Genomic DNA, 12,434 nt, shown 5'->3' with positions numbered 1-12,434 from the left:
CACTGTGTAAACAAGCAGTGTAGAGGCGTGGTGATCGGCTATCCCCAGCCGCTTCCAGACCTCTACAGAAAAACCATTGGGCCCTGGGGTTTTGCCAGTCTGTAGCTGAGAAAGAGCCTCCCCGTTCTCCTCTTCAGTGACCTCTGCATCCAGTCCCGCAGCCTGCTGCGCCGTGAGGCGTGGAAGGGTCACCGAATCGAGAACTCCCACTCCCTCAGACCAGGACAGCCCCTGCGAGGACCGATGCAGTGCCTCGTAAAACTCTGAGAACACCCCAGCAATATCTTCATCCTTTGTGAGGGCCTTCCCCTGAGAATCTATTATAGCCCTTACAAGCCCGTTCCCTCTATCCCACCTCCAACCATGCAGGCATCTTACCCGCCTTGGCCCCTGACTCGTGGACCTGAGACTGCGTGGCCCAATGTGCCGATTTCACGTTGTCCAGGGTGTCATTGCGCAGCGACTCATGTGCTGTGATGAGGCCCGGTAAGCAGAAGCGAGGGACTCTTCCTCTGCCTGCACAGACTCCTGCTCAGCCTCCTGCGCACGCCGCTTGCGGTGTGCTGCCACCAGCACGATTGCCTCCCCTCTCAGGATCGCCTTATAGCCCTCCCACAGGGTAACAGGACTGTCCTCAGTCCCTTCATTGATTTCAAAGCATTCTGCGGTAGTCCCGGCCAGACCCTCCACGAATTCAGGGAAGCCTAAATAATATGCGTTGAGGTGCCACAGCGCTTTGGGTTTGGCGCATCTGCTTTTAAGCTCAATAAGCAACGGTGAGTGGTCCGAGATCCCTCTAGCCAAAGATTTTGCAGAGAGAAGCAGATGGGTTGGATCTAGTGGGATTAAAAAAAAAAAGGGTGATCAATCTGTGAAATTGAGGCATGTACCCCTGAAAAAAAGGGAACCCCCCCCAGTTTGATGCGTGCAACAGTCTCCATGCGTCCACCAACTCGGTGGCTGTGCCAAAAGTGTTTAGTTTTGTGTGGAGATTTGGGTTTCGCGTGCCCATTTAGTTCCTATCTAGTCTCAGGTCCATGACTTTGTTGAAGTCCCTCTACCCTCCTAACACCTGTAGTATCAATTCCTGGAAGTCATTTAATAGCTCGAGCGTGAGAAGTGGGAGGTGCGTAAACGGCCACTATGCCCCAGATGGTCCCCCACAGTTCTCCCTGAAGCGCCCCTGTTGATCGGCCTAACTTCTATAAGCCGGAAGGGAACCCTCTTGTGTATCAGAATCCATGTGCCCTGTGCTCCTTTTGAGAAACCTGCATGAAAGGCTGACCTATAGTTAGATCTATGAAAGCACTTAGTCAGTTCCTGCATGTGTTTCAGTAAGGTGTGCAAAACTGGGTATGTACCTGTTGAAGAACTGCAGTACTTGTCTCCGCTTTATACCGGAGCGAAGCTCATTAACATTCTACCTAAGGAAGGCGACCACCACCTCATGCAATATCCCCCCCCCCTCCCTTTTCTCACCACAAGATGGGCAGATGGGGAGCAGGTGCAAGTGGATCTAGGTCTCCTGGCCTAAGCCCTGCCCATCTAGTGCCTTCCTGCCTGCCGCTCTTTTTCACCACTTAGCAAGCCCCGCCCACTTGGTGCCTTCTTGCTTGCTGCTCTTTTTCACCACTTAGCAAGCCCCGGCCACCTGGTGCCTTCCTGCTTCCCACTCTTTTTCACCACTTAGCAAGCCCCGCCCACCTGGTGCCTTCCTGCTTCACGCTCTTTTTCACCACTTAGCAAGCCCCGGCCACCTGGTGCCTTCCTGCTTGCCGCTCTGTTTCCTTACTTAAGGAGCCCTCCAGCATTCTTTTCCTTTGCAGATGGGGAGCAGGTGCAAGTGGATCTAGGTCACCTGGCCTAAGCCCCGCCCACCTGGTGCCTTCCTGCCTGCCACTCTTTTTCACCACTTAGCAAGCCCCGCCCAATTGGTGCCTTCCTGCTTGCTGCTCTTTTTCACCACTTAGCAAGCCCCGGCCACCTGGTGCCTTCCTGCTTCCCGCTCTATTTCACCACTTAGCAAGCCACGCCCACCTGGTGCCTTCCTGCTTGCCGCTCTGTTTCCTTACTTAAGGAGCCCTCCAGCATTCTTTTCCTTTGCAGATGGGTAGCAGGTGCAAGTGGATCTAGGTAACCTGGCCTAAGCCCCGCCCACCTGGTACCTTCCTGCCTGTTGCTCTTTTTCACCACTTAGCAAGCCCCGCCCACCTGGTGCCTTCCTTCACCATCACTGTCTTGTGGCGAATGCTGGATTTGACTTTTATGGACTTTATTCACGGTGTGTCACTCTTTCTCAACTCTCTGGACTTCCTTTGTATCTTGTACTTATGGTGACCCTGAATCATGCTGTTCCCATCTTCATCTTGTATCCTGGCTTGCAACATTATGTGTTACTACTGACTTCTGCAATTGTATTCGCTCTCCATTCTTGCTTCTCCACTCTTTTTGACTGCTTACTCTCTTTTTTCTCCTCCTTTCCCTTCTCCTATCTCCTCCCCCTACTTTCTTCTATGCACTTACTCTATCAGAATTGTCCCTGGACCTAGTATGATAGCAACCTCGTCTGTTTCCTCCACCCTCCCATTACTGTTTTTATCCTCCCCACCAGCACTATCTGAAATGTCGTCAGGCCGAGTACGATAGTTAATTTCACATCCTTACTGTTCATGGCTTGTAAGAATGTGGTTGTATTTTCCCTTGTTCCCTCCCTTGCCTTGAAGCACTTTGAAACACATTGTGTATAGGCGCTATATAAATAAACAGTCATGTCATGTCAAGCATGCCATTCCTACGTCGCTGTTAGGGAGAATTCTCATTTTATGGCTAATTTCCCTTACCTATAGAGTCCCCCAGCAGCTTTGCTGGATTTGAAGGGTTTGTTTCTTTTCTCCTGCTAAGAGTGAGACTTTTTCCCACTCTTAGGCATTTTTGCTGTGTGTGTTCTAGGCTATTTTTGTGTTTAATGTCTATGGGGCTTCTCTCATCTCCATAGGAACCATCTTTATTCACATGTGTTACACAGCACCCTCTGTGCAGTGACACAGGGGTGTCGTAGCGACCCCAAACATAGACTCCATACCCTGGGACTGACTACTGTTTCCCAGGGCATGTAAAGTCACCATTGACTTGACTAGTCCAATTTTTGTAAACTAAACCAGTACAACCCATCTTACTATGGAAGTACTGGGAAGGGTTAATAGTTTTTCCCTTATGTTCATTTTCGAGAGGGTACCGTACAGTCCCTCTCAAGTTTCTGGCTGGTGGCAGTGGTTACTACCGCAAATATTTTCCTATGGGATTTTCCCATTGTTCGAGACTACCACATTTTCTGACAGCCTCTAACGTACCGCCGGTGTATTTTAATATTAACTTTACTCCGATAGGTCTTATTTGCCAGAACATTAATGTAACTTCTTTCTCGTGTCTTTCTCTAAACTCCTAACCCAATGGGGCACCTTTTCTTCAGAGGTCATTGCCCCCCCACCCCTCTAACATTTTCAGCAAAGTTTCTCCACTGCGGACCGCGATTTAAAGGAACATACCTTTTATTCGTCGGGCAGCACCGTGGCTGGTTTCATCCCTGGGTAGTGCAGTAACTCAAACTTTCCTCCACAACGAGAGCCTCTCTTCCTCTGCTGGATCCCCGAACTGCAGGGACTACCACGAACAACCACCACCGCAGGAGCCACTTCTTCATTTTAAAGGTACATTGTTCCGCCAGGCCGCCCTTTCTGTGTGATAGAGCTAAAGGTGTTTTAAACCCTTTACCTACCTGTTGGGTTGGCCGCCCCTATCTCTTAACATTGTCTTTCGCCTTCTGCATCCACCTTTTCAAAATCGTTAACCAAAGACCTGACTGCAGCTAAAAGAACATTTTCCTCCTGGGCCCTTGCCCTGTACCACTGACTCTGGCACAGGCCTACTGACTCTGGCTACATTTGTTAGAACTGCCTTCTTTAGATTGCTTCTCAATTAGAACTGTGTTGGTGCACCTACTTCTTATAACTACCCTTTTCTTCCCCTTTCTAAACCTTGTGAAATGCCATTTTGCTCAGTTTTCATTTAAGTATTTCCTATTCTGATGCACTGTCTTGCTTAAACTGGTTCACAAGCTTATGGGAAGTGTTGCTAGGGTGTGTAAGAAGATATTTCTGTATAACTTGTGCTTTCCCTCCCTTGTGAGAAATTGCTAGGGTATCTCTTGTGTGTGGTTTTCACTGTGCCGTTTTGCTCAGTTTTCACTCTGGTTCACCTGGTCTACAATTTAACTAGGGAGTGTGTATATTTTTCTTTGACTTGTTTTAACTTGCTTGATGACTGTGATAAATGTGTTTTACTAGAAGTGTATAAAATAAATATATATCTACTTTTTAATACAAAGCTTTGGTCAGGGTTTCCTTGTGCCATAGTACTGTAGACCTATTGTGTAAACCCTGAATACTGCTCATCTCCCTCTTGAGATAAGTCTGACTGCTCAGCCACAGCTACCAACTAAATCTTTGTTGTACAGACTGATACCAACAGGGATTTATTGCTCTCACCTGTAGTCCTAATCTTCTGTAGTGCTCCCTAAGGGAACTGCACAGGATTCTGCCTTATCAGTCACACACCACCCTGTCACCCGGTGTTCTAAGCAAGGCAACAAACCCCAGTAGAACCATCAAGAAAACTTCCCCAACTATCTCCCTCACCCCTTACTTCCCCCAAACTAGAAGCACCTGGCGCCCTAACCCCGCATCAACCAGACGCGGGAGAACCTCGTCAACCAAGTGTGGGGTGACCATTACCAAGGACGTTAACCCATGTCCCCTGGCAGCAGTCGGAGACCCCAATTAAGTGTCAGAGGGCCGGCAACCAGTTTAGCCATCACCATCTATTTCGGAGACCATCTGTGTCAGCGGGCCACCCCGCAGGCTGTGTTTCGAAGAGGACCAGTGATGCCTCTAATTCCAGCGCCGGCCGTGGTCTTTCCCTAGGTGGCTTGGGTCCAGTCGCTGACCAGAGCTGTGTTTCAATCCAGGCCCATGCATCCTTGGGATTGTGAAAGAGATGGACCGTACCGCTATGATAAACTTTAAGCTGTGCAGAGAAGAAGAGGGAATACTTCACTTCCACCGAGATTAGCTTTTTCTTCACTGAAATTGAAGGATTAGCAAGCCTTCTGCACCTCCCTGGTATAATCCGGGAAAAACCCTATCCAGTTGCCATTTGCAACAGGGCATCCTGATTCCTATAGTTCAGGAGTCTCGCAATTATTGTGCGGGGGGTGTTCCTGGGACTAGTCCACCTGCGGGAAAAGAATTCCGACAGCTTCTTTGGTGCAAAAAGCTTGGGACACCGAGTAATCTAAAAAGAGCTCCATGCTAGGCCCTTCTTCTCTTTCCGACACCCCAAGAATGCATAGGTTGTTACGACGCAATCTTCCCTCGCTCTGCATTCCAGGTGAGTACGCTTCTGCAAGACTGCTGACAATTGTTTTTCCATGCTCCTGATGGTGTCCTCTGAGTTTGAGATGCGCTGCTCAGCACACCCCCACTCATGTTGGGAGTTTCCTCAAATCTTGTCATAAGAAGGACACTTCTGATGCCAGACCATCCATTTTTTTCTTCCCACGGAAGCTCTGGATGCGCCGATCACACTGATGTCAGTGAGGGGGAGTTGGGGATCCATCGTCTCCCCCTACGTCTGCCATCCTCTCGGTGTGAGACATGGCGGGTGAGTGTCCACTGGTAGTATACTAGTCTAGCTTGTTCAGTAGCCCCACTTTTTTGCCTTGTTTTTGACCATGGTGCTGCTCACAGCAAGTCCTGTAGGCCAGCCAACTTGCAGTGGCCCCTCTGCTCCTGGTTAACCTTGGCACCAATGTCGTGAGTTATGTTGTTGCCCTGCCGCCTCTGGTGTATGTCTGTGGCCAGGGAAGCCCATGCTGTCGCCATCACCTTTCCGCTATACTAGGGTGATGCCAGCAGGTGCACAGCCCTGTCCAATGTTGGTGGCCAGGAGGGATAGTGTGCCCTCTAGCAGAGGATGGAGCACTCAAGGCTGTGGCACTTCCAGTCGCTGTTGTGGCATGCTGTGTTGCCCAGGAAGGTTGGGGGCATCCATACCCCAACATGGAGCCCCCACTAGCTCGATCCTCCTTCCACAGTGTGTGCTTCTCTGGCCTTCAGTCCACCCTTATTGCAACAGGGTGTCCGTTCTGCACCTGGGGGTTGGGGGGGCGCCCAGGGGGATGTACATCCCCACATGTCCTCCACTAGGGCAGATTTTCTTTGTCCCTTCCCACCTACAGGCCTCACCACCAGCTCGCACAGTAGGCTCCCCATACACTGGAGTGCCCCCTGGATATCAGGCCTGGCTCCGGTAGTAAGTGTGGGCCGCTGTGCCCCTCTGTAGCCAGCAAGCCCTGTAGTGCCAATGTTTTTCTCAATTCCTTGCGCCGCAGTCGGTGCGAATGCGGCCCTCACCAAGCAGCTCCGGCTGCTGGCGCGCAGGCACCCTTCTGTGTCGCAGAGCCTCTTGTGTACCTTGGATGGGTGTGGTGAACCCCCTCTCCATGCCTGCAGTAGCTGCCCGCCTACCACACCATCCTTGCTGCCAAGATGGTGCCCAAGCCCATGCTCTCGGTTTAGCAGTTGTCGTTTCGGGGTCTCTAAGCCTCGGTTTCTCGAGCAGAGCAGAATGTAGTGAACACACTCCAGTTAACGGGAGTGTGTGTCTCACTGAAGGATTTTCTATGGAGACAGGATTTCAACTTGAGAGGAGCTCTAAGGGCTCCCTGCGCAACAGCCCCAACCCCCCCTGCCCCCCCAACATCCCTCAGTAGAAGCTTTTTAACAGTTTGTACTTTGTTCACACAGAGCAGGTCAGCTTGAGTAGAAACTGTGCAGGCTTTCTTCCCCCCCCACACACACAGAAAAGGCGAATTTGGGCAACCCCAATGCAAGCTTTATTCATGTAGAACAGGTGGAGATCAGTGCAAGGTGTAAAGCAAGGGTAGAAGATTCCCACATAGATAACATTTCAGGAATTTGTCTCTGCAGGAGAAGCTGTGCTCATGTATAACATGTGTAACATAGCCTTCGGTAGTGTACACTCCACTCCTAATATAGAAAACGTATACCATGGATTTCTGTAGATAATGCTTTCTTCACATAGAACAGAATGTTGTGAATTTCAACAATGCAAGACTGCCACACTTGGAACAGATGCATTGTGGGTTGTAACAATGTAAGTTCAACTGGATCACACCATACTTCTGATACCTGTGCAAAGACTACAGAACTCGGCTCACTTTTCCCCAGAGATGGCAGAATGGATTAATTATTTCCTCTCTGTGCGGAAAGCCAAAGTATTCCTCAATGGCTCTATGGCGGATGATTATCTGGTCTCATGTGGAGTACTCCAGGGGTTGTGTATGTCACCTACACTCTTCAACATCTACACAATTCCGCTCTTTGAGATGTTCGAAGAAAAAGGGGCCCTGTACGCAAATTACGCAGATGACACGCAATGTCTGATTTCTCTTTCAGGGGATCATGTCAAAAATACCATCACTGTGAATAACATCTATAACCTGATTGACTCATGGACGGTGGACAATTGCCTTGCTCTCAATAATTGAAAAAACAGAGCTTAAGATCGCGGGTACGGCAACCCCAGCTAAGGACGCTTGGCAGTGAATATCAGTCATTCACCATCTCGGGGATATACCATAGCCATGCTTCCCAAAGTTAAAACTCTGGTGTTGTCCCGCATCAGGAACTGTCAATGAAGTCACACATTAACAGCCTTGTCTCTAGCTCAGCATGTTAACTGAAGCTTCTAGCGCAACCTAGGCTTTTTTTAATCCCTCAAACTGCGCCGTTATTGCCAGGGTAATCATTGGGGCCATCCGGACTACTATGCAAGCCTTCTACAAGGCACCGATAAGGGTGAAATAGTCAGCCTGCAGGTAATCCAAAACTATGCGTGTTGTGGATGGCCAGCAGTGAACCAATCATGTTTCTAACACAAGGAGGGCCTTGCACAGGCTTTCGGTTGAGAGAAGAGTCACCTATTGAACTCTCTGCAACACTCATAGGTGCCTTTATGGCAAGAGCCCAAGCTACTTGGCCGGTGGACTCTCCTGGCTACCTTTTTGGAGTCCTTCGCTCTAACAATTCCCACCTTCTGCAAACCCCCAAAACAAAACAGTCTATATTGTCACAGGGGTCCTTCCCAAACTCTGCGCCCAGGCGTTGGTACGCTCTGCCACCCTGATTTTATGAGCATGCTCAAGCTTCTTGAAATTTAAACATGACCTCAAAACTGCACTCTTTCATTGACTATGCACACCTGTTTCCATGATTCCTGCTGGCTACTTCTAGTTTATTTGTGATGATCTTTATGCGTGGCGCGTCTCAGCGCTATTATGCCTACGGGTGCTGTTTATGCGCTTCACAAATAAAATAAACTTCCATAGAGCAGGAACTGCATGGGATGGAACACTACAAGCACCCCCACACTGAAGAGGTACATTAAGGGCCTCACCACAGCAGTGCAAGCTACACTCAGATATAACTGGAACATCATAGGCCTAGGCAGTCTTAATTACTGTCACAAAGAACGCACCAGTTACATCCTTCTCCCTAGAATGCAAAGGTTGGCTGTCAAGTGTGTAGTTTCAAATGTCTTCACTGTTTGCTGCTCTGACGCGATCAACAATTTGCATTGCTGCAAGCAACAATAAATAAATGGTATAAATCATTATTATACTCCCTTTGAGCCAGGTGGTGTTACGTAAACGTAAATCAATTGAGTATCTATTGTTGTTGTTATCAAGTATCATTTCATATTGTATCTTAAGACATTGACACTTTCTACATTTTTCAATGGCATTTCTTTTTCTTGTAGCGATTTGTGATTGGTTGTTCTTATAGGTTATGTCCTTTTCCAGGTGCCTTTGGTTATTTTGAAGTGACGCACGACATTACAATGTACTCTAAGGCCAAGGTGTTTGAGCATGTTGGGAAGAGAACTCCAATTGCTATTCGGTTCTCCACTGTTGGTAAGATGTTTGCAGTAACTTGATACACTATTATGTAATTTGAAACTGCACAGAATTCAGAATTTGAGTTTTATTTCCTTTATTTCTCCCCTTATACTTGTAGCTGGAGAATCTGGCTCGGCTGATACTGTGCGTGACCCTAGAGGGTTTGCTGTGAAATTCTACACAGACGAGGGAAACTGGGATTTGACTGGAAACAACACCCCAATCTTTTTTATCAGGGATGCAATGTTGGTAAGTCATTTATAGCTGTTCGCTGTCAAGCATTTTACTGCTGCGGGGATCCGATTTAGAACTATAACATGGCATTTACCTGTCACAGTGCTTGGAGGACAAGGGACACAATGACAATAGGTGGCAAGTTGCCATTTGCCATGCGTGACACCTCCTGCCAGTCTTGCACAGCGAATAGTCCTTAAGTAAAATACAGAGCACTTCAAAACTGCAAAAATATATCCTATTTCTTTCTGGGTAGAACTGTATATCCAATGGCTTTGCATTTCCTCATTAGTTGTGGTCTTTCATTCGAAGGGACCTGTGTCGGTTGCAGTTGCTTTTACCAGCTTGGTGTGCTTGAGTAAACCAGATGCTTCAATCTCCATCCAAAAGGGAGACGAGTCTGCATGCGATTAGATCAGACTATCAAAAACATCGTTTATTGCTCTCCTCAACATGAGGCCTGTGTTTAAGCACTATGTAGCAAGACTACCCCCATCCATTGTGAAGATAATGGCCGGAAGATCACTTGCACCCCTCTAAATGTCAATTGCATCGGGAGGATAGCTCAAGGGCAACATGCTCGCCTTGGAAGCAAGACCTGTGGTGCAACACAGGTTGGATCCCCGGGTCTGCGCTTAGAAACCTCTGGGTATTTAGCGCGTTATAAATAACCAATTACAATTACACTCTGCGCATCCCTCCAGCAAGGCACCTTCCCAGATACATTGAAAATGCAGCAGATACTCTGGTTGGAAAAACCCCATGCATAACCTGGATGATCTGGCAAACTATTGCCTGCCTGTCATGTATCTCCCTTTTTTTTTTGGCAAAGACGTCGAGAAGACAGTCACTATACAGTTGCATGAAAGAATCACTCGGCAAACTCTATCGATCTGGATTCTCACCACGATGCAGCACAAACCTATATCCAGGTTATGGACAACTGTCTACATCCTGGCCAAAGGGAACCCCTCATTACTCAACCTCTCTGCCGCCTTAATACTGTTGTCTATGAAGCCCTCATATCCTTGCCACATGCATGGGCTTCAGTGAAACAGTCCTATAGAAGATTGCCTCAAACAGAGACCAACTCGTCCAGATTAGTCCCAACAGATCCCAGGGCTGCCCAGTAATCTGCAGAATCTACAAGGCTCTGCCTTCTCCATGTCAAGATACACCAATACGCACCTTTAACTGAAGTCATGTTGCATCAGCGACTTTTGTTCATTTGAGCAAGTTCAACCGACAAATACCAAATCAATATTCCTAGGAAACCCCACCAAGCATGTCCAACTCCAGAATGTGTGGACTGATTTAACGTTTGATTCATGTCAGACTCTCACCCGGTCCCATATCTTGCCATTGAGTACAAACTCTCATTCAACACGCACATCCCCAGCATGACCAAACCACATGGTACCAGCTCATGCTTTCCCCCAAAGTTAAGCCTCTCTACGGCCCCAAGTTTCAGAACAGTTGTCCAAGCCCAGATCATCTCTCCCCTACACGAGGATAACACCCTACTAAGAGAAGTTCCAGATGCCGCCTTGGCCCTTATGAAAGCTATTCTGCATATTCAGCATGACTAAGAAAATTTGACCACATTGGCCCCAACCTCAAAGAGCTGCACTGGCTACTTCTTCAAGCATTCCTCCTGTTAAGACAGCCTGAATCATCTACAAAGCGGTCACAACCAAAAAAACCACTGCACCCAGAATAGAAATTCACTGCCATGAAAGACCAATGCAAAGCTGAAGCTATGCCATTGCAAGGCTGAAACCAAGGCACTGTAAGAGAAGGAGAATGGAAATGGGCCTTTTCCTACTATGTGCCCCATCTCAAACTAGTTAAGATGCTGATAAGACTATTCTTGCCCCATCCTACACTTAAGGACCTGAAGATCCTACTATTCAAAGAGCATTCCTGCAATCTCTCCACTCGGCGTTGCTTATCCCCCTCCAGCCAAACCCCTTTCTACTCCTATTCCAGCTAAATGTGCTTGTCCGTGCCGCTCCAGTAACTCATTGGGTGCGTTGCCGATGTACAATGCTCTATTGATGCCAAGTTATGTTCACGCTTTATAAAACCCATAATACTGTGATAGTCTTTTGCATGGTTCTGGGGACCAGAAAGGTGTGGATTTAGGATTCCAGAGCATCTTGGGCTCAGGGGCAGTATGGAGAGTATTTTAGTCCCCTCACCTTGGTCCTCGAAACATGGCAGCTGACAATCGGAGTGCAACACCACAAGCCATTCCTGCTCCCCTGGCACAGTAGGCAGCCCAGACCTAACTGCTCTGCCTCTATGCAAACCCCTTGTGAGACCCTGCAGGATACCCTTTGTACACCACCTTCCCCAACTGAGGGAGCCTGAAGCTTGCCTTGAGCAGACCCAAACTTGTAACATTGGAGATAGCAGCCTTCCCTTTAATGAGAAGGGTTTTCCTGCATTAATCAATGGTAGCAAATGTTTAGATACTAAGAACATTTCTGTGGGAGTTTGCAGAACCTATGGTGAACTCTGCAGAACCGCAGATAAAATGTTGCACATTTGCGACTCCCTAAATTCTGAGAGTTCAATGTGGGGAGAAGTTTCCCCCTCCTGGAATATGTTTCTAGTTCCGAGGACGCACAGTGCAACTAATTATTTCAAAAGCTTACCCATTGTGTTTCCACCCTTTTAAAACACAAGCTGGAAACACAGACCAGCTGAGCACAGGCAGCACCCAGGATGTTCAAGGAGGAAAGAGTAAAACCCAGTATGGTAGACAGTCCGGTTATAGATTTCAGACCCCCAATCCCTTGGGTCACAAGCAGCATCCGGTGCACACAGAGGACAGCCCATCACAGCCCTCTTCAAATTACAAGCCAAAGATGCAGACTCTTAATAAAATTCCCATCCATAGGGAGGAAGGAGAATGCGATAAAAGCACCCAGCTTCACTCGGGCATTGTAGGATGTTGGAGCAGAGGGATTGTGTTCGGAGTAGGCTAGAGAAAAGTGAGCAGCGGAAGGAGCAGATTATAGGGAGTTGGAAGCAGTGCAGTGAAGGAAGACGCGAAGCGGGGTCATGGCAAGAGGTGGTCACATCAGCGTGTGTGTATATGCGAATTAGGTACCCCAAGAGGAGGTAATAAGGCAGGAAAAGACACACCAGGAGAACG

General features: G+C 48.2%; 1 protein-coding gene across 1 annotated transcript in view; it reads left to right on the top strand.

Moving 5' to 3' along the window:
- Positions 1 to 12,434, top strand: part of LOC138503559 (catalase-like) — a 515,936-nt gene that overhangs the window by 100,116 nt on the left and 403,386 nt on the right. The window contains exons 3-4 of the mRNA XM_069623379.1: positions 8,942 to 9,052; positions 9,156 to 9,286. Coding sequence (XP_069479480.1) covers positions 8,942 to 9,052; positions 9,156 to 9,286 — 242 coding nt within the window. The remainder of the gene's footprint in view (positions 1 to 8,941; positions 9,053 to 9,155; positions 9,287 to 12,434) is intronic.

Source organism: Ambystoma mexicanum, chromosome 11, assembly GCF_040938575.1.
Source record: "Ambystoma mexicanum isolate Mex_15411 chromosome 11, UKY_AmexF1_1, whole genome shotgun sequence".
NCBI lineage: Eukaryota > Metazoa > Chordata > Amphibia > Caudata > Ambystomatidae > Ambystoma > Ambystoma mexicanum.
Note: the sequence above shows the minus strand (reverse complement) of the source record. Positions and strands in the feature narration are given on the sequence as shown.